Source organism: Amia ocellicauda, chromosome 20 (genome assembly GCF_036373705.1).
Source record: "Amia ocellicauda isolate fAmiCal2 chromosome 20, fAmiCal2.hap1, whole genome shotgun sequence".
NCBI lineage: Eukaryota > Metazoa > Chordata > Actinopteri > Amiiformes > Amiidae > Amia > Amia ocellicauda.
Genome location: NC_089869.1, coordinates 18,592,154 through 18,618,507, shown reverse-complemented (window position 1 = coordinate 18,618,507; position 26,354 = coordinate 18,592,154). Strand labels below are relative to the sequence as shown.

The 26,354-nt window shown below is 40.4% G+C and overlaps 2 protein-coding genes across 2 annotated transcripts; both read right to left on the bottom strand.

The window, feature by feature from the left end:
• Positions 1-891: 891 nt before the first annotated feature.
• papss2b (3'-phosphoadenosine 5'-phosphosulfate synthase 2b) lies at positions 892-13,911 on the bottom strand. Its single transcript, XM_066693943.1, has 12 exons — positions 13,757-13,911; positions 6,983-7,097; positions 6,637-6,872; positions 6,329-6,467; positions 5,914-6,032; positions 5,182-5,295; positions 4,833-4,944; positions 4,239-4,444; positions 3,822-3,957; positions 3,122-3,390; positions 2,271-2,500; positions 892-2,175 (listed from the first exon to the last, which is right to left on the bottom strand). The coding sequence occupies exons 1-12, from the start codon at positions 13,781-13,783 to the stop codon at positions 2,034-2,036; spliced, it is 1,845 nt and encodes a 614-aa protein (XP_066550040.1). The 5' UTR covers positions 13,784-13,911; the 3' UTR covers positions 892-2,033.
• Positions 13,912-15,049: 1,138 nt separating this feature from the next.
• On the bottom strand, positions 15,050-24,371 carry LOC136715813 (multiple inositol polyphosphate phosphatase 1). Its single transcript, XM_066693190.1, has 5 exons — positions 23,639-24,371; positions 22,661-22,861; positions 22,011-22,108; positions 21,474-21,607; positions 15,050-16,987 (listed from the first exon to the last, which is right to left on the bottom strand). The coding sequence occupies exons 1-5, from the start codon at positions 24,243-24,245 to the stop codon at positions 16,597-16,599; spliced, it is 1,431 nt and encodes a 476-aa protein (XP_066549287.1). The 5' UTR covers positions 24,246-24,371; the 3' UTR covers positions 15,050-16,596.
• Positions 24,372-26,354: the final 1,983 nt, after the last annotated feature.

Sequence of the window (26,354 nt, the reverse complement as noted above, 5' to 3'; positions counted from 1 at the left end):
CCTGCCCTACACAGTGAAAGCCAGAGATATTGTGTATGTGGAACGACAGACTCGGACAAAACCATATGTTCAGGACCATGCAAAGTGCGACACGCTTGTGCCGAGTGGTGATTTACAGCACGGCCCCGAAGCACGGCCCAAGATCATTTTAAAGTGGACGTTTTGAACAGATGACTGTGGTGAACGCCCTCTTGGAGAGCCCTGCTGTATTCGGTCAAAATTGCAGTTTGTTTGCAGCCCACCAGCTGTGACTCCCAAATCATAAATCAAACGGTCACGACTTCACAACTCCTCGCTCACAGTGAGACAATCCCTGCTAGATGAGAGCACAGGGTTGGGCCGTCTCCTGCTGAAACTGAACTGAGTTTACTGTAGGCTTTACTGTTCCCTGTTCATAGTGTTTACAGGCATTAGATGTTTCCAGGATAAACTGAACTTCCTAGATTTCATTGTGTGTGTACAGTTAAAATAATGTCACAGGGAGGCCTGGTGTTCAGTTTTTAAGGGGCAGGATATAATTAGTGTTGTCATTGAGGGCGGCAATTGTTACAGTTGTCACATTATTTGTACATTCAGTTACCCATTTATACAGCTGGGTTTTTACTGGTGCATTGTAGGTACAGTACCTTGCTCAAGGGTACAACAGTACCTGGGATTGAACCCACAATCCTCTGCTTCAGAGTCCTGAGCACTACTCCACATTGTTAGCTTTTTTTAACTGATAGAAGTTTTGTAAACATAGTGACTGAAGGGGTTAAAACGTTTAAAAATGCATACGGAAGTGATTGCAATGTCACTGGGAGTCCATTTTTATTATCAATGCTTATCTGTGTTCTTGTGAAAGGACAGGAACATCTCCTCGCATGAGTGACTGACACGGAAAACTTCCAATGATTATTTTAAATATCTTTATTTTAAACACTGACTTCAGACAGAATACAAAAATCAGACTATGACGCACTTTAGAAAAAGGAAATATTAAGGCACAAAGTTCAAATTAAATAAATATGTTTTTTCTTCATAAGATTTTGGATTCATGTGTAATCAGTACCAGTGATGGTCCCGCTGCACAACAATACAGCACAAGTGGGATATCAGATTTTTTCCCATAGACACTCAGGGGCTCTGTTCCATGAGCCGAATCCGGGTCATCCAGGAGCGAGACATGTTTTTTTCAATACCGTAAAATACCATCTGGTCACAGCTTTGGAAAGCACTTTTAAATACATGAGGTACAGTAGTTATTTTAAAACAAGGTGACATAAAAAGAAATGGACACGTTCATGATGTGTTGAAGGATATGTGCGTTGCCCTTTTTCACATGTTTGATCTGTGCAGAGTTTAAGGGTTCAAGCAGGGAAATGATGGGCAAGATCATAAACACTAATTTGCATAATCTGCATAAGACCGAGCTCTGGGACATGGAAAAGTAGAGGAAGCATAAGTAAGTTACTTTACATTTGTATTTTATATTTCATATGAGATCCCTGTGCTCCGAATCTGTCTGCAGGCAAGAAGGAATGTAAATAAATTCAAGATCAAGATCTGACTGGCTTTCAACTTGGTTTTCAGCAGAACCTGCTAAACCAGCCGTCAACACGTGGGACTCACAAACTAATTGAACGTGTGCGTGAGGAGAAGAAAACCATCTCTCACGCCACAGTGAGATGAGGAATTGTATGCAGTAAAAAAAAAAAACAATTATATTCTAAACGACTCTTGGAAAAAATAAATAATTTGCCGTAGACTAATTTGCTGTCAGACACGTTAAAAAAGAGCAGGATTAATCTGTTCTCTCAACTCCTGTGCTAATGCCTCAGACTGTAAAAAAAACATTCATAGGTACACATACAAAAGACAGAATAATGAAAGAAAAGTGGGTTAAAATAGAGAAATAACTACATAACTGGTCATTCATTACAGTTCAGCTACAGAATTAATCTGCCCACTGTTTTTATATTAAAAATGACTATAAAGGTTTACAAATTGAATAATTATCTGTCAGAGCTATAGACCTTTCTATGAATCGAAAGTTACTGGTCTTTCTCTAGAGAGCTGTAGTATTCAGTCAGGATCTTCCAAGCTTTGGGGGCCATGAAGCCGTCCGGGGGATTCTCGCCTGTCCTCGCCATCTTCCTCATCCGGGTCCCAGAGATGAAATCAAAGTCACTGTGACTGGAAAGACAAGCAGGGTGTCAGTTAATGTTGAGAATCCAGCTGAATGTTTGGACAGTCACCGTACGGACAGTAGTCTACACGCAATGTCTTACCGTTCTTTATCATAGAAGTCCATGGCTTTCTTGCTTTTGTTGTACGCAGCGACTCTGAAGGGGATGATCTCTAGCGAGGTGAGGCCCGGGGCCATGGTGAGCACCTTCCCCCCGTGCGTGGGCTCGTACAGGTCCTTCTTGGTCTCTGGGTGGGGCATCCCCGCAGGGTCACGGCCCACGATATAGAAGTTAGCTCCGGCAATCATCCGGGCCCTGCAGTGCCACTGAACCTGAAGATGAAGCAGAAAGAGGGGTTCGTTCTGTCTTAAGAATGAGGCACTTGGTTGATATATCAGTGCTCTCCTACAGCAATATCATTGATTGATACAGGATGTTTTGCTACTATTATACTTCTTACCTGACTGTAATTAACAAGTACAATCAGAAATAAGAATCTAAATCCAAGTTAATCCAAGCTTGGAGAATCTCTTTAAGATGCTGAGAATAGTCTCCAGGATAACAAGCTTGTCTACATACACCACACTAGAAATACTGCAGAAGCCAGGCATTGTGGTTTTACATTCCATGCCTTGTGTTTTTAAATGTATTAAACCTGCTGAGCTACTAAAGAATGTTGAAGTGAGACCAACCACCTCAAAGGGAACACACCACAATCCTGAAAGTTTATCTGTTGTCACGTCAGAATATCCCTCACCCGATATCATCTCAGAGAAAGGAGTATTAAGTGAAAGTTCAAGCATTGCGTTAGACGTATTAAGACTTCGGTGAAAAGGGACCACACCGATTAAACACATTCCACATGCAATGTTCATGGCTGTGCTTCTGCTGCTGTCTATTGCTCTCCTGAAGCGGCCCTTATGTCTCTCAGTGGCCCTGACACGGCGACTGACCTCGGTCGGGCCGGCGTACATCATGGGCGAGGGGAAGATGGCCACGATGGTGGAGGCGGGGTCCAGAACGCCCTCGTCCAGCACGGCGGCGTGTTGCTTCATGCGCCAGCTCAGGGGCACGTCATCATCTTTTGTCCAGCCCCCCAGTGGGTGAAGCAGCAGCACTGGGTGCTTGTAGCCCCTCTCCAGCAGCCGGCGCCTCGTGTCCTGCATCAGCAAGGCGTGCCCGTTATGAACCGGGTTTCGTAGCTGGAACGCAAAGACGGCATCTGACAGAAAGATAGATTTCTGTTAGGCAGAGCACAGGTTTGTAGGCCAGCCGTGGTATCGATGTAGCCTTCTGCATCTCATTTTACTTTTACGGCTATTGTGTGTCACAATATGTGAACAATTATATTAATAACACTGCAATTTAATATGGTGTTACGTTCAAAGTCTGTGCAAAATCTATTCATTGTGCTGGATTTTGTGGCGTGAAGCCCAAAGAGCCTGAGATCAATTGCAGCATTTTACGGAATGGTATTTTAACTCAGAGAATGTTTTTCATGAAATTGCACGTAATTTAAACTATAAACAAACTGTCTATAAACAAAATCTGCACAAAAGGCGATTCGTTCAATGCACTTTAGATCTTAATTCCCCAACAGGAACTCCAGATTGAACAGGTCTGATTTCCACAGCTCCGCCCTCCTCACAGTACCTGCTTTCATCTCTTTGAACTTCTGCTTCAGTTCTCGCGGAGTCAGCCGGTAATGGTCCAGCCCATCGTTCCACTTGATTCGTTCCAGCACTTCCAGTTCCCCCCCGACTAACCAATCGCCACTTTCCATCACCATCTGCAAAAGGACATGTAAACACAGCCTCATTATCCTCGAGTCCAGGACAGCGGCCCGGTGCTGGGAGTCGTTACCCCGCTGGGCAGATTCTTACACTCCTTTTCCTTGCTAGACAGTTTCACAAAATATATTCCTCAGTAATGATGAAATTAATTTGATAAAGACTAAAATGTACTTCCCCTTTTAAACCTAAACAATGTGCATACCTTTTATTCAGAGGCCTTAAGATTCATGCAAGGGTTAGTAGCATTTTGTGCTAACACCAAACCAATGGGCAGTACCTTGATGAAGGGGTGCTGGGAGCAGGTGGTGCCCCACTGCCTGGCACAGCGCTCTTCTTTCCTGTGTTCATAGAAATCTGGGTTGCGAAGAATGGCCACCCTGCGACCTTTGAACACCAGGGCAATCGCATCACTGCCGCCCAGACTATCTTTGTTCTCCGTAGACACGGGCAGGACAATGGGCACAGAGAGATTGATGGTCCCACCTGCAGATGTAACAGCAGTTTAGCAATGTCTTTTTCAAAATGTACTTCTGGCTGGTGGAAATAATTTTAGAAGAAAGTTGAACCTACAAGCACTTTCAAGTTGACAGTGAAAGCTTTTTAAAAGTCTGAAGTGATCTATATGGCATATGTAAATATGGTAGCAAAGCAAAGTATATTACAAATACATTTTAACGAGTCTTTTAAGGGTATATGTCGAAATTAGTAACACTTCTCTGTAACATACACATTTCCAATTAATTAATCCCAATATTAATCCAAATCGGCCAAAGTAGTAAAATGTAGCAACGGCTGTGGAATAAACAATATAGTTGTAAAGTATAAAATAGAGTAGCTTTATTTGTGCACAGAATATGGACTGCCCCCTCACCGTCCAGCAGCGTGTTGAAGTGCAGGACCTGCAGAAACTCCCGTTCTCTCATGAAGCCCTGCAGAGGAGTGGCCCATCCCTCGGCCAGCACCTGAACCCACTGCAAGTCCAGCTACCAGGACAAGAGAAACCACACAGTCAATGAAACAGACTCGTTTGGAAGACCAAAGACCTCAGATGTTGATACAGAGCTGCACTCGGTCATACGATTCTTAACTCCTTCACACAGTGCAGCTTGGAAACTATTTTGTATCAATAGATAAATCATAATCAATCCATCTGAAAATCTGGGGAATGTAAAAACAATAAGAAAGCAATACAACAGCCAGCAAGCTCTGAGAGTCTGTACCTCTGTGATCTCCAGGGCGGGCAGGGTGTTGGCTTCAGCCAGTGCCAGGTTCATCATGTTCTCGGGCACAAACAGCTCGTTCACTTCCTCGGTGACCCCAGAAGGAACAATATTCTACAGGGACACAAACATGTTTCTTCAATGTCCTCCTCTGGGTTAACCAATCTTACATTAACACCAGACAGGGTCTCCATACTTCTTAAGTCTTAAGCAAACATTAACAGCTCCATTAACAATGTCTTCAGCAAAAAGGATTCTCAAGGACTCTGTGTTGGACACAAACAGAGATACTTTCACAATCTATCTCCGTTCTTTCCCTTTATTTTGGTTCCAAATGTATGCACTTAAAGTTAAATAAAGTTCAAAGACTTCAAAAGGTTAACAGCCCCAAGGACACATCTCTCTAAAAACATAAAGTCCTATAAACTAAGGGAGCTCCTAAACTCTCAAACAGCAAAAGAAAATAGTACAGGGGTAATACACCTATTGATCTATGTTTTTGGCAGCAGACAAAGAGGAAAAGGCAACATATTGAAACAGAGAACATCCAAACTACACATCAGACACAGAATGACAACAACACGCTTTACAATAAACCCCCTAAGCATCCATCAATACTTCCATGAAGTGGGCATTGCTGGACTATAGGAGAATGTCAAAAGGCACTACAGTTGATGGTAGCTCGGCTCATATTCATAGTGTAGAAGGTGCCTATCAGGGCGATATGCATACCTGGTCCTTCAGTAGCTTCACCACCTGCTGGATACACTGATTCAGTGTGGTTTCTCCAGTCTTTAGCACCAGTTCAGGAGACTCCGGTTTCTCATAGTCCGAATCAATGCCAGTAAAGCCTGGATTAAGAAAGACCAGAGTTCAGTCCGTTTGTTGGGAGAAACCCGCTGAAAAGTGTCACCTTCCACACTGGAATTATTTGAAATTCCCCGAAAGTCTCTTATGAAAATTATTCTGTGAGAAAAGTTGCTTGAATGCACAATTAGAAAATAATATTGCAACGATTCCCTGTAATGTACAGCAATTTCATATGTCAACTAACCTTACATGTATATAACAAGTATGCAAAGCGTGTGTTTTTGGTCAGTTTTCATCAAAGCAAATGCAGGTTGCTGCCGCAGTCTCAGTGTTGTACCTTTAATCTCTCCAGCTCGGGCCTTCTTGTACAGCCCCTTCACATCTCGACTCTCGCACACATCCAGAGGCGCATCGACAAACACCTCGAAGAACGGCAGGCCGGCGTTCTCGTGGATCTTCCGCGCATCGTTACGATCCTACACACAGACGACAACAGTACCATCAAACTCAGCTTACGATTCCTCATCACTTACGTGCAGGAGAACACAAGTTTCCACACTCAGGATATTGTGCCTCGGACAATGCCAGTCTTTAGAAAAACTAAACAAAATGCCGGTAAACCTGACCCCTTTGTTCTGGTCTTACCTTGGTGAAGGGGGAGATGAAGCTCGTGATACAGACAAGGCCAGCATCTGCAAACAGCCGGGCCACCTCCGCCACTCGCCTGATGTTTTCCTCGCGGTCGGCGGAAGTGAAGCCCAGGTTCTTATTTAGGCCGTGGCGGATGTTGTCGCCGTCCAGAGAGTAGCAGGGAATGCCATGGGAAACCAGGTACTCCTCAAGAGCAAACCCAGTGGTCGTCTTCCCAGCTCCCGACAGCCCTGCAAGAGTAATGCAAGATCTATAGTAATATATATAATTATGTATTGCCCACTACATCCCCAGCAAGTTCTCCCAATGTTGTTTTCCAGCAGCAGTGCTCGATGCTTACCAGTGAGCCAGACGGTGCAGCCACGGAAACCCCCTCTGGTGCCCACGACCTGGCCTCTCTTACTGCGACTCACATGATGGGCCTGGTAGACAACGTTGGTTGACTTCTGAAGATCCTGAAAGGAAAGAACATCAGATATGGGCAACTGGGTCAACACCAGAGAACTCATTTTACCTACTGGTAAATTTGAACTGTGATGAGAAAGGATTTATGATAGAAAACATAAGGTTGTCTCACAGTTTCAACGTAAAGTAAAATGAATGTGGGTTATGGTGCACCGGTTATGAAATGTGTGTCTTGCCTAGTTTTAGGAGAAGGACACTTGCAGGTATTACATCGTTTAATACATAACATCCACAAATCCACACATCCCAGAGCTCTACACAGTCCAAAACTCCTTTCTACCATTAGTACAATTATTGCACAACTTTTGCAGGTGTCTTCCCACTTGGCTTACTTTCAATGTCTGAAGAACTCAAAATACCAGATGTCCAGATGGTGTGGCTTAAGGAACAACTTTTTATTTCTATGTAAAATATAGTACATTTACATTAATGTGTTTTCAAAATGATCTACACCTAACACCTGGGCGCATAATCCCTGAGGCTGTAAGCATCTTAACGAGCCCTGTGTGATATAATTATGAGTTATGAGTTAAACATTATGAGATTTTATATTCTGTTCTGTAAGACTTTAATGAAGAGGATTACTATATAAAATACATCTGCGACCCATGTTACATGTTTATTCAACTGCAAGTAAAGATGAATTACCCAATATAAAATGTATGACCTATCTGAGAAATACAGAAATGCACACAAAGTATTTATGCACAGTAATGCTGAATATGTAATAAGCTCGGACTGGCCCTGTTTTTTTTTTTTTTTTAAAGGAATTGCTCAGGAGTTTCTTAAACTCACCATAAACTACCAGTATAATTTGGGGTTTGCTTAAAAACACCTTCAAAGATATACACTGGATATGATTGTAGTTATTCCTAAGGCCTATTTTCCAGGTTTTTAAACTAAGAAATCAAAACAGAGAGACGACGAGCGAAACAGTGCATGTGTGTTTCAAATGTGGGCCCTGCCAGCTGTGGCCAGGAGTTTCCGTGGGGCAGCACACGGATGGCACGGCGCCCCGGGGCAGGGTGGGAAGGGGGATCATTGCTTCCCCACTCCGCAGTGGCCCCCGTGGCTGGTCAGACGCCAGCCCGTTCGCAGTGCTATCAGAGGGGACTGTGTCTGCTCCCTCACAAAGGGCCTGCTGTCTGTGTTCTCGGCTCACGACTCGATGATGGAGGATGTGTGTGCTTTGTCCTCACCTCCGTCGACCCAACAGCGAGGTTGTTGCAACCAATAGTCGATTATAATAACTGATGGAGAATTATGCACTGATATGTACATGGGGACCTATGATAGGCATTAAAGGGGAAGGCTTTCATAGATCACGTCGTTTGAACACATTCTTAATCACAGTCCAGCACCAGGTAAAGTGCCCATTTAGTCCTAACACTGGCTCTTTATTGTGCCCAGAAGAATACGACAACGATACGGTGATAAACCAAGGAGTTAAATCCACTATTCTTGTACAATGTAGCTTCTGTGCTGGAGTCAAATGATGATGTGGCAGTTTCAGCGCCCACCCGTCCGCCTGCCCGCCTTCCCCCCCAACTCCCAAATACCCAGTGCCACTCTTTCACCCCATGTACACACAGGCAGCAATTATTTATGTTGGCCCTCACAGCCATTACTCACCAGACAGTAGGCCCGTTTATTTACCAGATTCAAAAACCTCAGCCGTGCAAATTAGAGGAAAACTTTTTCTTTGTTTTTAATGGGAAAAAAGGCCTCAGTATTGAGGTGTACTTCTCTGGCGTATGACAGAATAAACCAGCCCATACACTCAGACCACTGAACAAGGAGGCATTTAGAACAGACAGGACACAGCTACGTTTCTGCCTAGTCAAATAAAATGAACACACCTCTTGTTAAATCTTAGGACAGCATCCAATCTGAAACCCAGGTTGAAAGATCTGAATTTTTTCACTGGAATTCTATTACTACAATGACTGAGTTTTCAGTCTCTTTAACGAAAGGAGATAGTTTTCATCTGACTGCTTCTGCACAACACACAGATTCAGTTCCAATTTGCTGGTGTATTCTTGAGATAACATCTGATGTTAATATCAATATTGTTCTATCAATGACGTTGCAACAATTAAAAAGGACAAATAGAAATAATGGGTGTCTCTTCACGGAAGCCTTTGTTGAAAATAATTACATTAACTGTTAACTAATAACAGAGCAGTTTGGGGGGAAAAAGTTGTACCTGCTACGTCAACATTTTTTGTCATAAAGACCACTAGACATGTTTGATTATCGTTCCACAAACGTAACTATATATATTTCTTTCAAATAAATGATATGTAACATATAGCCGGCTTTCTGTACAGAAGCCTTCATAGGGAGCGAATATTCTACATATAATTTAGGATGTAAAAATCACTCTAAAATTAAAGTCTGACGACCTCTTCAAAAGTGTCACAGCAAGTATTCCTCTTTCAACTTGAATATTTTTGGTTTGGTTTCACATCTGACTGTCATACTACACCACAAAAAATATAAATGTGGGAAATCTCGGTGTGCATTTAAACAGAATGACCATTCTATATTCTTCATGCTTTCTGACAATTGCTTTGAATAAAAAATGTAATTAAAAAGCTACCGTAGTTACTAAACAGTTGCCCAGTGACATACTCTGAATACGAACAGTACATTTTACCTGGACTCCAACGTTAAACTGAAAATTAAAAGGATTATGCGCGGAGACAATGGGAGCTCAGTATGTACGTCTATTTTTCTGTGACATAAAAATTGTGTGTTATGTCTAAATAGAGCTTTGAACCTATGAAGACAATACAACAAAACTACCAAGCTGGACTATTATAGAGCTATTTTATATTTCAAACGAGAATCTACCTCTTTCTTTACCATAAGAGGTGACAGGAATAAGAAAATGAAAATGAACATAAGTGGGAATCTGGGGAAGTTCCTAACTATAGCATAGTAATGTTTGCATTGTAACGGCCTTTAGAAAATTAATACACCATCCTCCAACACGTCACTCCTGTTTAGAAACTACCAAGGGGGCTCCAGCAGAGCCGAGCAACTGCTAGAGCATCGAGGAAACAAATAGGCCCATTCATCCCACAGAGCTGTGGCCCCACAGCAGAGTCTGGGGAAAACTAACTTTCTGCATCACATTTCATGGATCCTTTTCCACTGTAGCAAAGGATATCTAGGCTTCATTCAAACAAATCTCTACATTAAACTACAGATCCTCAAACAGCTACACTGTGCCTGACTATCAGACAGTTTGTATGCAAGCAATCCCTTATTTGTGTGTCCTTTTTCAACGTATTTGGTTATTTTGATAAATTAATGTTTAAAAAATAAATAAGATCTTTATAAGACTTTTTCACAGACGAAACCATGATGTGGATTCTGGCAAACTACAACTTAAAACTCCCGCGCCTCAGTGCAGCAACCTCACGGCATTACTAAAATCCCCAGCCCCTTAGTGAGGTCTCAGGATCGCTACAGAAATAATCAACAGAACTATTGTAAAGTCAAAGTCACTGGGTGCTGATTTAAAGAATCCAAGGGTTCTGGATCACATGTCCATAAGTAGGTGGAAGCCCAGCTGGCACTTACTGAGAAGCAATTATTTTACACTTATTAGGCAAGAAAGCAATGCTGAACAGTACTAATGCCAGAGTTTATGTTTTTCAGCAGGAGAACAATGCTTTCTTCAAATAAATCTTAGCAATAACCAAATCCCATTGACGCTCACTCTGCACATGCTATTGAACAATTCTCTAGGCTGTACCAGGCTCTCTTGTATCTGTACTTTATCATATACCTGCTGCACTTTGATATGTGTTAAATATTGAACGCAGCTATAAACTGCATATAGAGTTGGGGAGCTAGTAATTATCTTTTGAACCTTGAACAGAAGCTAGCGTGATTTATTGTCCCTCAATCATAACATGCCTTATAAACTTCATGGAAACACTTTATTGCAGTTCATGTTTTTCACTGCTACTGCGGTTTAGTCTTTTTCTTATTCTCAGTTCTGTTTTTGATCCATTTGATCACACTGCTAGGAATTATAGGTTCTGCTCCCCTGAGCTTTAAATCATACTGACCTGGAAGAGAGCAGTTTGTAAACCCGGGGGAAATATTCATGGCCGAGTACCTCAATCATATCAGGTGCTCCCCAGGGTTCAGTTCCAGGGCTGATTTTAGTTTGCACTTATGTTTCCATTGGATTAGGTCATTATTTGAAGTAGGCAGTTCATCTACAGGTTTTGTTCCAGCTTTATTTTCATATAATATGAATTGTGCATTCCCTCCCTGGTTATTTCTGCATAGGTTGCCTTATCTCAATCTTAGGAAAGGTCTTGCAAAAATACATGACGCAACAAGGTTTCTCACAGGCCACAATGAGAGTATATGGCCTAAATTTATTATAAAAGCCTCACTTTTATCAAAAACAACTATACAAATGTATGAAACAAATATCCCCATATCCAGGAATAATTATATCAGAATAAAATGACATTCGTATACTTAATAGGATCCTTGCATCACTTAGTTATTAATGAACATCAAACGAGCACGATGGATCGAATGGCTTCCTCTCGTTTGTAAACTTTCTTATGTTCTTAATTCTTTAGCAGGAGTTGCTTTAATCCGATCTCTGTTTTATTTGCTACCACTGAACAAATACCATTCCTCTATTTAATTAGAAAATAAATAGATCTTATAACACAAATTAATAATATAAACAAAACTGTTTGCCCCACTGTCCGGGTTACAAGGATGTAGCAGTTCTGCATTGCAGCAGTTTACTTTGTTCCACAGATGCATCTTTGCACAATCAGGTTACAGATCTGCTGCTCAGCATTCACCTGTTACTGGTAAATCGATATTTAGAGATGAAAACTAGGCAAGAACAATAGTTTACAAAAATCTCATATTGATTTAATGAGAAAACTATTAGCATACTAACCAATGGCATCTAATCCTAAAGGGGAAAAAGCTTTAAATCGCACAATAGCATTTATGTACTTTAAAAACAATGTGCAGCAGCAGAATTTGAATGGATTAGCAAACATAATAACATTCCTGCTTTTAAGAAACAAACTGTCAAATGACATGTAAAATCCAGAGTCAAATTACAAGCTTGAGTCATTGCTTCCTTACATTTGTTTGACAAAGAATTGCAAAACTCATGGTTCATTCATAACTTTTCCAAAACTCATTCTGTTCAGCTTGTAACGTTTTTATTCCGATGTTTACCATAGGGGTCTCACAGAGTGGGGCAAGGGCAAGGTGATTTGTTCAAAGATTTCAGAATTTTAAATTAAAAAGTGAACGATAAAAGCAATAATCAAACAGTGTCAACATGCAATGTATTGATAAAGGACTACAAAACAATATTTCATATCAAGAATCAATAGTGCAGATTGAAGAACGCCCATATCCGATGTCCTTCAGAGATCTACAGCTTTTCAGTAAAAAAACTAAAAGGTCATCTTTCTAATAAATACAGTGCAACTTAAGCATTGCATTACGAACACAATGTCAGTTACCTTACCAATACACAGCAAATTAAGTGAGTTAAAGGCCTAAAAAGAAACGCTCCCAAAAGTCAGCGAAAATAAGTTACAGTCTTCTGCTGTGCATACTTCTCCCTGTGCTCACAGTCCAGGACAGTAAGCTGATGCATGCACAGAGCCGGTCGATGCCAATGAATATCAAATAGGAAATACCAGCACAGCCCGAGGTACCCAGGGGAGAGAGCTGGACTCAATGAGGCTCTCAGACTTGGACACCATGAACACACTGTTAGTCTGGGGCACACCGAGAGCCCTGCAACTCTGCCTGTGACATGGTTTTTAAAATGTGAAAATAAAATAAGTCATATTAAAAAACACCTCAAGAGGTCAAGTGGTACGTTATCTATTAAATGATTGTAATAAACTGTATATCTACGATACTATTGTTAAATCATTAAACCTACTTCTTTCATGCATTAGACTGATGCAGGACAAACAGCAAAACTGTATTCTGCATGTTGCCTTTCCAGATGTTTTCTCTGGAAGAAATGTGAACAAATAATTGCCTCCAAGACGTCAGCCTACAAAAGTGGATTATGACTATTGTTATTTCAGCATTATAAAGGATTTACAAAAGCCTGATATAATTACATAATAAACATTGTGTTAATGCTATATGAATCCTAACTTAAATCTAGTTGTTTCCACAGCTGTACAGGTAAATTAGTAAAGAAAACTATTGAAACTTCACTAGCTATTCTGTATTTCCACCCCCCCACCCCACCAATGATTTGTAATGTTTAGCTGAATAAGTATTCCTGGCATCCAGGAGAGAAAGTTGAACAAAACTTCTCGTCTGCAGAAGTGCATCTCTTTTTCTATTGTATGAATACATCAATAGCTTTCTCTTGTCATGTGATTGATTGTCCTTTTCCTACAGAAGTGCTGTGCATGAAAAGCAGCCAAAGCCACCTCACTTTTTGACATCACTTTCACACACCCAGGTTTAATATTAGTGAGTGCTAAGACTAGTCTGCGAAACCAGGCCACACAACCCCCCCCCCAAAAAAAGAAAGTGTTACAAAGTGTCACAGAAGGAGGCTGGCGATCACAAAGTTGAGGAATTGGACAGATTCCCTCTTTCTTACCGTCCTTTGCTTCTTGACTCCAGACATGTTGCACTGGGCTCTTTCTTTCCCTCGGACCCCTGTACTTCTGAACCGCTGCTCGGGGTGGCTCGCCTGTTGGAAGTGCTTTGATGAGTTGCTGGATGTAAAACGCAAAGCAGAGGGGGTTTAAAAGGCTTCAAGACACGTAGCATTTCCCTCGTCCTGCCTCCATCCCTCCTCCTCCATCCGCCAATCTGCATAAACACAGCAAAGAGTGAAGCCGACGTCAGCCGGGGGGCGGCCGCTTACAACACATGCTCTCTATCTGATCTTTTTTATATTTCTAAGTAATAAAGAGAGAGAGATGTTGGATATTGGATGACACACAGTAGTTACCCAAGTGGGGTGAATAGTTGTAGCTTTTATGGAGGAATTCGTGTTGATCAGCGTTGGTGGCGGCTGATGGCGAATTCCAGATTAGCAAAAAGACAATAAAGCAGCTATTATTCATTCACAGTATACCATACACTGACACAAATACAAGGCAATATGATTTTGGACAGAGTTTGATATGGGTAGGAGTAAAAAAACTAAAACGAAAAGCCGTACTGTGTTTCCTATACTCAGGTAAAGTATATAGGCTTTTATGAATGGACGATAATTACATTGACACAGCAGCTGTAAGTTTGAATGTAATGAATGGAAGAATGCTGCAGTGCTCACTGGGTGTGTTTTGCAAAAGAGTGGTAGTTCACATTTTTGACAATCATGTTGTTATCTAAGCATGTGTGGGCTATCCTTGACCAATCCCTGCCAAAGTCTTTACCGATAATCCAAGTATTACAAAAGGTGTTGCAGCAAATTGACTGACCTTCAAAAAAAAAATCAATTGAAGTCAGTATGAAACCAATTCAGTTGCACCCATGAGGCAAACCCTCACACCCCACTTGCTCCCACCTAAGTAATCAGTAGGTGAAACATCCCATCATTTACCAGATGTTCACAAATAGGAATTTTATAGATGCGGTGTGAGTTTTGACTTCATGGCTTCCACTACCTGAACTAACTTACTACATGAACAGATGGGATAATGGCCTGCTTACCAAGAGCCCAGGCAAAGGTTTTTGATCCTAACTATACATAGCATGGTTAAATGCAAGCTTGTTATTATGTGTACGTGATATTAATATAAGTTTAATAATATAAATACACACTTAAAAAATGAATTTACATTTCTACTGGGGCTTCCCTTGGATTTAACTGGAGTCATCCGACCTTTAGTCAAAAGTGTTTTATTTTTTGTAATGACAATTAACAAACAAACAAAAGACATGCCGTTCATTATTTTATTATGTTATTGAAAATAACAACACAATTCTCATTTTATCAATCCATCACTTCACATCCATCATCTCAGCAGCTGGGGTTACTTCAGATGTGACGCAACCGCCTGTGTGCCCATGATTGTGCAGATGTCGCTAACATGCTGTTGGCTAGTTGTTGTGTACAATCACTCCTTTGATCAGGTTGAACACAATCGTGTTTTTCGTAACACACTTCCTTAATGCTGAAACACTTCATAGAAGGGATGAAATCCATTTCTCAATCACATCAGTAAATTCGATGATTTTGTCTTCTGCAAAAGCACAGCACCCATCTAGTTAACCTGTACTAGAACAGTGACTGTAGCTCTCTACAATTATCAAAAAATAGAACACATCTTCATCAACTAAAACCACTTTCAATACATATTTTTTAAATGGTAAAATATGAAAACTTAAAATGCCAGGTATTCATTTTTAATCATATTGTACTAGCTGAAAATAATGCCAATGACCAAAAAGAAAACAAGGCAATTCAAAATGTGCAGTAATATACTGAAACATATTATGCAATGTAAAATATTCTGTTTTTGGTTCTTTTTAATTGGGCAACGCTTTATAATATGAAAACATAGCCATTTCGTTTTGTATGCCTAAATAAGAGTCACAGTTTTTTATGGAATGTTTTCTTGGCTTTTCTGGTCCAAGATATCTTTATCTGTTTTCACACGACACCATCTAAACCCGGGTGGAGTGGAGCCTGTTTGCATTTACATTTGCCTGGTGCTACAATACACGGGTTATGATTCACATCGAATACACAACGGCTGGAAATCTCAATCCCGGCTTCAGAGTGTCGCCTCGTGTTGAAAATGACATAAGAAAGAACATCAGAAATTTTATAATTGAGAGGAGGCCATTCGACCCATCACACGCGTTTGGTGTCCATTAATAACTAAGTGATCCAAGGATGCTATCCAGTCTATTTAGTCAAAGTGAAAGAGCTTAATTTTCCACCCGGTGTCTCCCAACTAGTGTTTAAGCCGCTTTTGTGTTCAAATGTGTAGTTAAAAGCCTTAAACTGCACTGTTTGTTGAATGTAACCTAAAAAAAAAAAAACAATTTCAATGAAAAAACAGCTCTGGAATATCTGAATATAAAGTGCTATGTGTTAATCATTCACGCATCTGCACCTGATGTTATGCACATGTAAACAGGTTCTTTTGACAGTTTCTGTAAAACGTTACCACTTGAATTATCAAAAAGCCATCTGAAATTAATATTGGGTAAAATGTACTGTGAGGGTATATGTGTTTAACTCAAATAATGTCTCAAACTAAATCAGCAAGTCCACCCAGATTAAATAAAGCACCGTTCTGTGGCTCTTGTGGGGTCAACCCTAGAAACGGGTGGTTTGAATATGGGTGCGTGGAGCCCTAAAAATAATAGATACAATGTTTGTGTGTGTGCGTGTGTGGGGGGGTGGGGTAGAGTAGAGTTTGCCTTGCAGACAAAAACACCCTTCTCACCAGAACAATAGCACATAGCTTTGTACGTTTACAGCTCCCCACAACCAGAGCTATTCTTGCAGGAGTTTGTGGAGAGCTGGCACTCCTTCTTAAAGTCACAGCCCTGCAGCAGGTCCCTGTAGAAGTCTTTGACTGTGTCGTACTCCGGGGCGGGGTCGCTCATGTGCGGGAACGTGAGGGGCTTCTCGTTGAGCAGCAGCTGTACCCGGTGGGTGTCCCGGCAGCGGTGCAGCACAACCAGCAGGTTGGAGGCATAGGGCACGATGCGGCTCGTGCGGAAGGTGCGTCCCTGCTGCAGCGCAAAGTTGTCGGAGGTCAGCGGCATCTCGTCCTTGAAGAAGCCCATGAGGGACAGCAGGGGGAGGAGGGTCTCGGCGTGTCCCACCTGTACGGTGGCGGCCTCGGAGACGTGTCCATTTCTGAGCAAGAAATGCAAGGAGAAATAGGATCATTATCATTGCAGTGGGACTGTTCGGGCAGATTCTCACAGCAGCCGTGCAAGTGTCATAAACATGAGCAGTTTTGTTCGCAGCTCGAATGGAGTCTATTTTTGGTGACCAAGAAAGAAAGAATCGGATTAAATTGACTTTAGTTTCAGAGTTGATGCCTCCACATATTGTGGTATTGACACTTTTGGCTAGCCCACAATAAATAAAAGCACTTTGCACTCACAGTTAAGATTTTTCTCTTTCCTTTGGTTGTGAAAAATAAGGAAATGCTTGAGTTGAGCTATCAATTGATGATACACTTGCCACAAACTGCTTTGTTTCTCAATTATCCAACACCCCCTACCTTTAACTCTTGAGTAATAAAACACATGGGTTATAACACACAATGTGAAATTGCAGTGCAACTTCCTCCTAAACCTACACACATTGTCAATTTACACAACCTAGCTAACCACTTCTGCTTAACACGGTCTCCAGTTTGCCAATGCACTGAACAAAGGATTTTATAGGAGAAGATAAACAGATAATATCACAACAATGCACCTGTTACTTTTTTTGATAATGACCTATATATCTTGGGATAACAATCCTTGGTTTTCTAATTCATCACATTTACAAAAATACATCTAGCAGCTGTGTCAATTTTAAAAGTTAAAGGACGATTATAAATGAAAGTGATATAACAGAAAACATCCGTGGAGGTCACTTACATATTGTTAGAAGGTGTTTAAATGTGACCTTTTAACAAAACTTTATTAAAATATGTAAGTAATTAATTCCACTTGTTGCATTGACCAATGATAAGCAGATAAGAGGAAAATGTCTTGTCCAACACTGAGAAATAAGATGCTAATATGACCAACAATAAAAAGAAACACAATGAAAGCAACTAAAAAGAACATTTACAATATATACTTTTAGTTGATTATATTATATATATATATATATATATATATATATACATACACACACACTCACCTAAAGGATTATTAGGAACACCTGTTCAATTTCTTATTAATGCAATTATCTAACCAACCAATCACATGGCAGTTGCTTCAATGCATTTAGGGGTGTGGTCCTGGTCAAGACAATCTCCTGAACTCCAAACTGAATGTCTGAATGGGAAAGAAAGGTGATTTAAGCAATTTTGAGCGTGGCATGGTTGTTGGTGCCAGACGGGCCGGTCTGAGTATTTCACAATCTGCTCAGTTACTGGGATTTTCACAACCATTTCTAGGGTTTACAAAGAATGGTGTGAAAAGGGAAAAACATCCAGTATGCGGCAGTCCTGTGGGCGAAAATGCCTTGTTGATGCTAGAGGTCAGAGGAGAATGGGCCGACTGATTCAAGCTGATAGAAGAGCAACTTTGACTGAAATAACCACTCGTTACAACCGAGGTATGCAGCAAAGCATTTGTGAAGCCACAACACGTACAACCTTGAGGCGGATGGGCTACAGCAGCAGAAGACTCCACCGGGTACCACTCATCTCCACTACAAATAGGAAAAAGAGGCTACAATTTGCACAAGCTCACCAAAATTGGACAGTTGAAGACTGGAAAAATGTTGCCTGGTCTGATGAGTCTCGATTTCTGTTGAGACATTCAGATGGTAGAGTCAGAATTTGGCGTAAACAGAATGAGAACATGGATCCATCATGCCTTGTTACCACTGTGCAGGCTGGTGGTGGTGGTGTAATGGTGTGGGGGATGTTTTCTTGGCACACTTTAGGCCCCTTAGTGCCAATTGGGCATCGTTTAAATGCCACGGCCTACCTGAGCATTGTTTCTGACCATGTCCATCCCTTTATGACCACCATGTACCCATCCTCTGATGGCTACTTCCAGCAGGATAATGCACCATGTCACAAAGGTCCAATCATTTCAAATTGGTTTCTTGAACATGACAATGAGTTCACTGTACTAAACTGGCCCCCACAGTCACCAGATCTCAACCCAATAGAGCATCTTTGGGATGTGGTGGAACGGGAGCTTCGTGCCCTGGATGTGCATCCCACAAATCTCCAACAACTGCAAGATGCTATCCTATCAATATGGGCCAACATTTCTAAAGAATGCTTTCAGCACCTTGTTGAATCAATGCCACGTAGAATTAAGGCAGTTCTGAAGGTGAAAGGGGGTCAAACACAGTATTAGGATGGTGTTCCTAATAATCCTTTAGGTGAGTGTATACGCACACACAAATACAAATATTGCTCCTTATTAGATTTCTATTTCTTTCACTTTTCCTTTCACATAACTATGTAACTAGTGTTTGTATTTACACCTGTTTTGCACTGAACTTAACTATTGTAATATTTCTGCTTGACCTTTAATGGTCTCTTTATTGCACTACGATAGAATAATGCAGAGTGTTTTGTTCTTGCTTTTTAGTCATGTTTACTCTTATTGGACTAAATCGTGTTCTTGTTATGAAACCATGGCTTGGCATTGCTTCCATGAGACTTGATTATGCTTCAAATACTGAAATCAGCATGACACGTATATATTTAACCTAGTCTAAGCCCCTGGAATATGAATCCGAAGAATGTGAACAGGTAGCATGAAGCTACTGCACTTTGTAACAGTAAAGTGAAGTAATACAAATCTGCTTAGTCACTGTTTGCTTAAGGTTTGCATATTTGTTTGACACTAAACAGGGCACTTCAAGTGTGGCACGGTGCCAGGAAAGGTAACCCATAATGAAAGGTCAATTGCATAATTATACTCTCAACATAATACATGAGCTGGGTGGAGGGATTTACCAATAGAACTATTACTGGGAGCCTTGATGTGTTGCTTAGAGTGTTAAAATAAGGCATTTGTCTGTTTTTACATAAGCAACTTGTATCAATTGAAAGGTTAAGCCTCAACCAAAAAATGGCAGCTTTGAAAGCGCTTAGGGTTTCAGGATATTGTGCATTTTGCTTCCTGGGGAGCAAAACAAAGAAGAATAAAACTACAAGAGTATGGGATTTGTCTTACTTGTGGCAATTTGGGTACGAATAACATTCAGCGGTTCTTTGCATTTACCTGTTACCTTGTGTATGTCTTGTGTTGAGTTTGTGTGTAGAATGAGTTATATACACTTCCTTGCTTTCCGAACCTGCCTATTAATCGGGCCGTGTGTACATCCACACACAGTGCTATGTTTTTTCAAAAATGACATTTTTTCTGCCGTCGACAAATCATAAGTTCAAATAAGCTGTTTATCTTGATTGCTTTTTGTTGTTCTTGTCTCTCTCATATATACATACAAGAGATTGCATTTGATATGTAGAGAAAGTTTCCAAAATGTTATCAAAACACACAAAGAGGAAAATAAGGGCTTTAAATTAGGGGCTGGAAATTAAAGCATCCCCAAATAAAAATGTTAGTTTGAATTAATAGTGATTTATCCTTTAAAAAGGTACACAAAGGAAGATGTTATGTTTTAGTAACAATGTTCCATAATAGAGAAAAGTTTTAATGGGGGGAAAAAATCTTAATATTGCATATGTTAGTACTGGAATATGGTGAAATATCCTTACTTCAGTTCCTAATAATTTCCACTACTGTTGTGAAACTGTTTCTGCTTGGGTGTAACCTACTTCTTTTATTAAGAAAGCCTATAGATGAAATTGCAGATGATTGCTAGTGTATTAATATTTAAAGAATCCATTCCCATCAATAATCCAGATCATAATTTGATTTTAACACTTTGTAATACTGTATTTTATGGTCTTGCAGGTTTCCAGGTTAATAGAACAGTATGTCATAAACAGAGCGTTATCAACAAAAACATTATAATTATCAAGTCGTGCTCATTTGTATAACTGCGTTCTGGTTTCTAAGTGTAAAGAATACTCCACTGAGAACAGCCAGTGATTGAATGGCTTGGTGCCTTATTACATCACACTCAAGGAACTGGTGGCCACACTTGTCTTACTGTGTTGACTTTCACTGGGTGATGGTAATATAAGGTATATTTTCCAACCATGGTGTGTCAATTAGGCCTACGTTCTTTGGCTTCTCAGCTAAAGACACCCTATGCCTATCATTCAATAAAACATTTTGTTTCTGCAAAAATGAAGCTCAAATTCTGGTTCACATTTTACAATGACTGCCCATAAGATGCTTTGTAAATTATGCAATACCCCTGGCAAACAGAAGTTGTCGAGTGTAAGAGCAGTGTCCTTGGGCATGACCACCTGACAAACATTGGCCATCTCGGGCTGAACTGAGGCAACTAAATTACCTTTTAAAAGTCTACACACACACACACACACAAGGTTAATCAGACATTATTTAATTATCTGCTTCAGTTCTCTTTACCTTGGAGCTTTGGTCAAGTACTTTTCGAGAAGACTGCTGTGGAAGAATGTATTTGAAGTAAAATAAATTAAAATAAAAAGAAGATTGATGTGTGTCAAAATATGTACAGATGTATCACTTATATACAGTTGTACCCAACTCACATTCTGCTCTCATTTTCAGCTCGATCTAAGCGTCTGAAGAGGTCATGAAACAGAGGGCAGCTGGATTTACGGTTGATTTCGTAACCATAGCCCCTCTTCCAGTATTGCTTGAGGTCATTTCGATATTCCAGTACCTGGCGTTCAAAAGACAATGAAAAAATAGTCAAAATAAAATGTTTATATGTAGTATGATACAGAAAGAGAGTTATTTTAAACCAAGGAAATGTGTAGGTCAGTAAACAACAACTACAAGACATCAAGGTAATGCCATCTAGACATATTTTAAATCTGTCTACTAGAAACTGAGCACCAATAATGTACAATGGGTTGCTCTTCAGCAGAATGTAATTTAGAAAAATACTTTCACAACACAAACACCTCATAAATGTCTGAAAATCAAAAATAAAACAATACAATGAATGCTTAGAAATCATTGACTAATTTCCACTTGTCCACTTGGCCTTTAAATGTTCTTACATACATACACTATGCTCCACCTGAGGAACAGTCTTAGGGCACACTAGTATATTTTAATACCTTGGCATCTTCCAGGTCAAAAAGATTGCACCACGGAGAGTTCACCTTTTTGATCGCAAACTCGTAGGAACACAAGTGAAAAGCAGCCTCAATCAAATCTGTAGGGAACAATATTAGAAAAATCCCAGACTCGTGACCAAATTTAGTTTCACATGAAGAACAGTGTGGTACTTTAAGACCAATCTTGAATTATGCTGAACACACAATATTAAGCTAAACTCAAAGTTGAATATTGTGAACAATGAAGTGTAACACATTAGTGAATAGCACCACCTAGTGGAAAGCAATAGGACATGACACATTGGGGTCACAAATGCAGTTCAGATATAATTTATCACTATTTCCCTAACCTATACATTTACAGAATAGATTCAGTTACTCTACACATATATTTGTTTTAATTACTTTAGATTAAATTGTATAAAGTCTAATTTTAATGTAACATGTTATGGATGGCAGCGAATTTATAGCAACCTTTTTATTATATTAATCTAAAGATACAGGGAACTGATGAAGATTGTTAAAAAAAAGCTTTGTTGTGGTGAAGAATGGGTTTAAATTAAGTGATGGAAAAAGTTGTGTAAATCAAATCTCTGATGTGTTTTTATTCCAGAAAACGACGAAGTAGAAGCACCAGTAGCAGTGTTTACCAGGGGAAATGTCACTTTCGAGAATTTGCAGCCTGTCTGCAACTTTCTCCTGCACCCTCTTCATTTCTGACTTAGACATGAACAGGTCCACCTCTATCAGAGCGGTCTTGTTCTTCTCCACGTCCTCCACAAACTTTTTGCAGTGGTCGAAGAATCGCATCAGGTCGTCGTCATGCTGAGGCAGGCTGGATGGCGGGATGTCTGCAATCGATATAGAAAAGAAATGGATTACCAACAAGAATAAAACACCCCTGAACAAAACAGAATAAGAATATAGTCCATCATTATAATAATATGGGCTGATATGACTGTTCAGGACTTACTGCAAAGTTACCCATTAACCTATCTGATACACAGTGATCGATACCCCAGAGATAACTGCAGAGAGCATTACTGAGGTTGTGCCAGAGTGCAAAGTCTGCTGGAATAGAAAATGTACACAAATATTTGAGCTCAATGTATTTATTTTGCAGAGAAAACACATTATATTTCCATTTCATTAAATCAGACCTGTCTTTGATATTTCCAAAGCAATTAACATGTTTTATGCATTCATATAGATTTGTGTCCTATTGTGAGACATTGTTAAATGCACATCATTTTTGTATTCTTTTTATTTATGCATTAGCAGATGTCCTTGTGCAGGGCGACTCACAAAATCTGAGCCATACAAAGTGCAATAATACAGTGCAGTTAAGGCATAATACATTTTACAAATTCAAATTTACACGAGTGCACACGAGATATACAGTAAACAATATAGAGGGTCTTACATCCTAGATTGCAAAAGCTGATGAGTGCAGACAAGATGTTAAGTCACAGTCAAAGGGCAGGGAAGGGGAGCATAGGGGCAATCAAAATGCAATACGAGTACTAGTAATGCAATGCAAGAAGTATGACCAAACGTTGCAAGTACTGTCCGAGAAGATGTTGCACCTTCATCTCAATGCACATGACTATGCATGCCGTGTTGCATACCTGTCCCATTGAGCTGCCACAGAGCGGTCAGCCCCTCCTGGAAGGCGCCGATGCTGTCCACACACCTGTGCTTGGAGCTGGTGATGAACCTCAGCCGGTCGCTTAAGAGATTGTCCTTTGACAGCAGCGTAGGAAACACGGTGGCCAGTCTAACAGCCAGATTCCTGTGGTCAAACTGACCCTTCTCCACTAGCTGCCCATCCATGCCATCGTGGTACCACATCTCCCACTTGCTCCTGATCTCCTGCAGCCAGCCCTCGCCAGAGTCCCGGCTCTTCTCCAGCACCAGCTCGTACAGCTGCCGGATCTTACGGACGTTTTTGGCGGTCGGGTACCGTGTGCCGTGCCTAATGACCGCCGTGACGTGAACCGGGGTGCAGTCTCCATAAGGGAGATGCGCCACCGATGTGTGGACGGTCAGTATGTTGTTTATAAGGTCCGGGTTCACTTCTTCGTACCGGGCTTTAGTGCCGAAATATTCTGCAATGGCCGGTATGTCTGGCCTCCTGGAGGTGCCGACCACTGCTGTGTTACAGGCCGAACAAAACCGTGCCAGAGCTAGACCCAAAGTCACCAGCACGGCGCTTCGTTTACACGTCAGAGCCATGTTCGCCGTTTTGTATTAAAGAGAAATACTGACCGGTGTATTACGACCACTGCGTGTTGTTGTTCATAACCGGCATCTCCGCCTGGCGGAAGCCAATGGCAGACGGGCCAGGCGTGTGTTGTGGAGTTGCAGGCTCTGACAAGAATAGGCCAACTGAAATAGTTCCCGGGGTTAGCGTTTGCGGGGGAAATAGGTATTGTCGTATGTATGGGTTCATTAAGGTTTTCGTAAATATTATAGGCTTATACTTCGAAGTGGAAACAACAAGAATAGCACTGAATGATGACGAAGCCAATTTAATGTTGAAAGATCGTCGCCATTCGCTGGGATAACCCAAGAGATACTAACTGTCGGCCATATTTTGAGTGTTTTACGTCTCAGAGGTTCTGCGCATGTGTGTAAGTATAGGCTACATAGCACGCCTGCTATAGGCTTATATATACTTTATACAGAGGGAGAGAGAGAGACAAGGCGTGCTTTGGAAAATAAAACTTGTGGATCGAAGCAAGTGGAAACATCCTGGGAATGCCCTCATCCCATCCAGCAGTGCATCTATGTAGGGTGATCTATATATACTATGGACATTTAAGTAACCTATTGAAATATGGAGCTTATTTCATGCCATTCATTAGAAATAAATATATGTTGTAATAAAAAAATTAATTAATGTGAGAATGAAAATGCAAAGTTTTACACTAAAAATCCCTATCCATAGTAAGTACTGACAGTGTTTGCTGTCAATTGTATCACAGCCCCTGTAGTAATGTCACTGTCTGCTTTATAGACAATACAGACAAATTCAAAATACAAGCAGACCGCATTACTGATTTGCATCAAAACAATATACCTTTCCATTGTCTTAGCATACAGACTACTGGCCTAATCTAAAACCACAGTAGTATCTGCAATGCTGACTTCTGTCCTGAATTCTGAATGACTTCTTGACTTCAGGCTGATCAAAAGAAGAAGTATGCTTCTGTTAAAAAAACTGCTTTGTCTGCATGTTCCCATATGAAGATGTAGTTACTGAACTGTGTTTCTTAATGTATTTCACAATAATTTGTAAGTGAATCACAATTCAAATTATTTGCACATGAACTAGGTGTAAAAGTGTTATAGTCTCTGTTTAACTACTGTTTCAAAAGTGATAAAAAATGTGAAGTGGAGGTGAAGGAGTTGTTAAAAAAAAACATGGTAAAATGACACCTTATCGCTGCTTATCCTTGTAACGCAGTCGCGACTCAAAAAACAAAATCAATAGAATCAATAGATCAATAGAAATAATATCAGGTAGGTTTGTGCCCCACTACGCTACTATATAAGTTAGGTATATGCACTTACAGTTTGTAGTTTAGTAATACTAGTGTATGTAGGCTACAATGCATTAGTGTATCAGTCATTAGTGTATATCCCCTGTATCAGGCGGTATATCAGTCAGTCATTAAAGTGTAAAGGACTGGAGGCATTCCTAGGGGACAATGAGTGTGCAGTCTTCGGCCAATAGGCTATTCCCACTTCAAATATTACAAGCAATTAATTTGACAAAAGTGAAGACATTCATTTATACCTGATTGAAACTGTCAGGAAAACAAAACAGAAAATAATTTTAAATAGTCCATTAATTGTCCATTGTAATTCCTATTCATGTCATTCTCCCTTTGTTCTGGATATGTTAGTTTTACTCCCTAGAAATGAAACAGGAAATTATACTCTATGCAAATTGACCAAGTTGTGGTCACAGTCATCAAAGCTAGCTTACCCAGCTGTTTGTAACTCTTGCTTTTAATAATATTAATAAAAAGGTCTTTCATTGAAACGGGAAAGCTTTTTTGTACAGACAAGGGATGGACTGTTATGATTACTGTGAAGCATTTGTTTGTTTATGGTGAAAAGAGATAGAGTATTGTCAATTGTTTCCATGCACAGCTGTGTGAAAGCATCCCAGAATGTAAAATGGACTTACAAACCAGAGCTAGTAATTATCTAGACATTGCACTATATTGTCCTTTTGCTTGCTTATCTTATCGAATGTCTACAGATGACAGATTTCATGTGATTGTTTTTAGTTATTTTATTTCAAATGTTATATTTTAAAAGTTATGTGGTTTT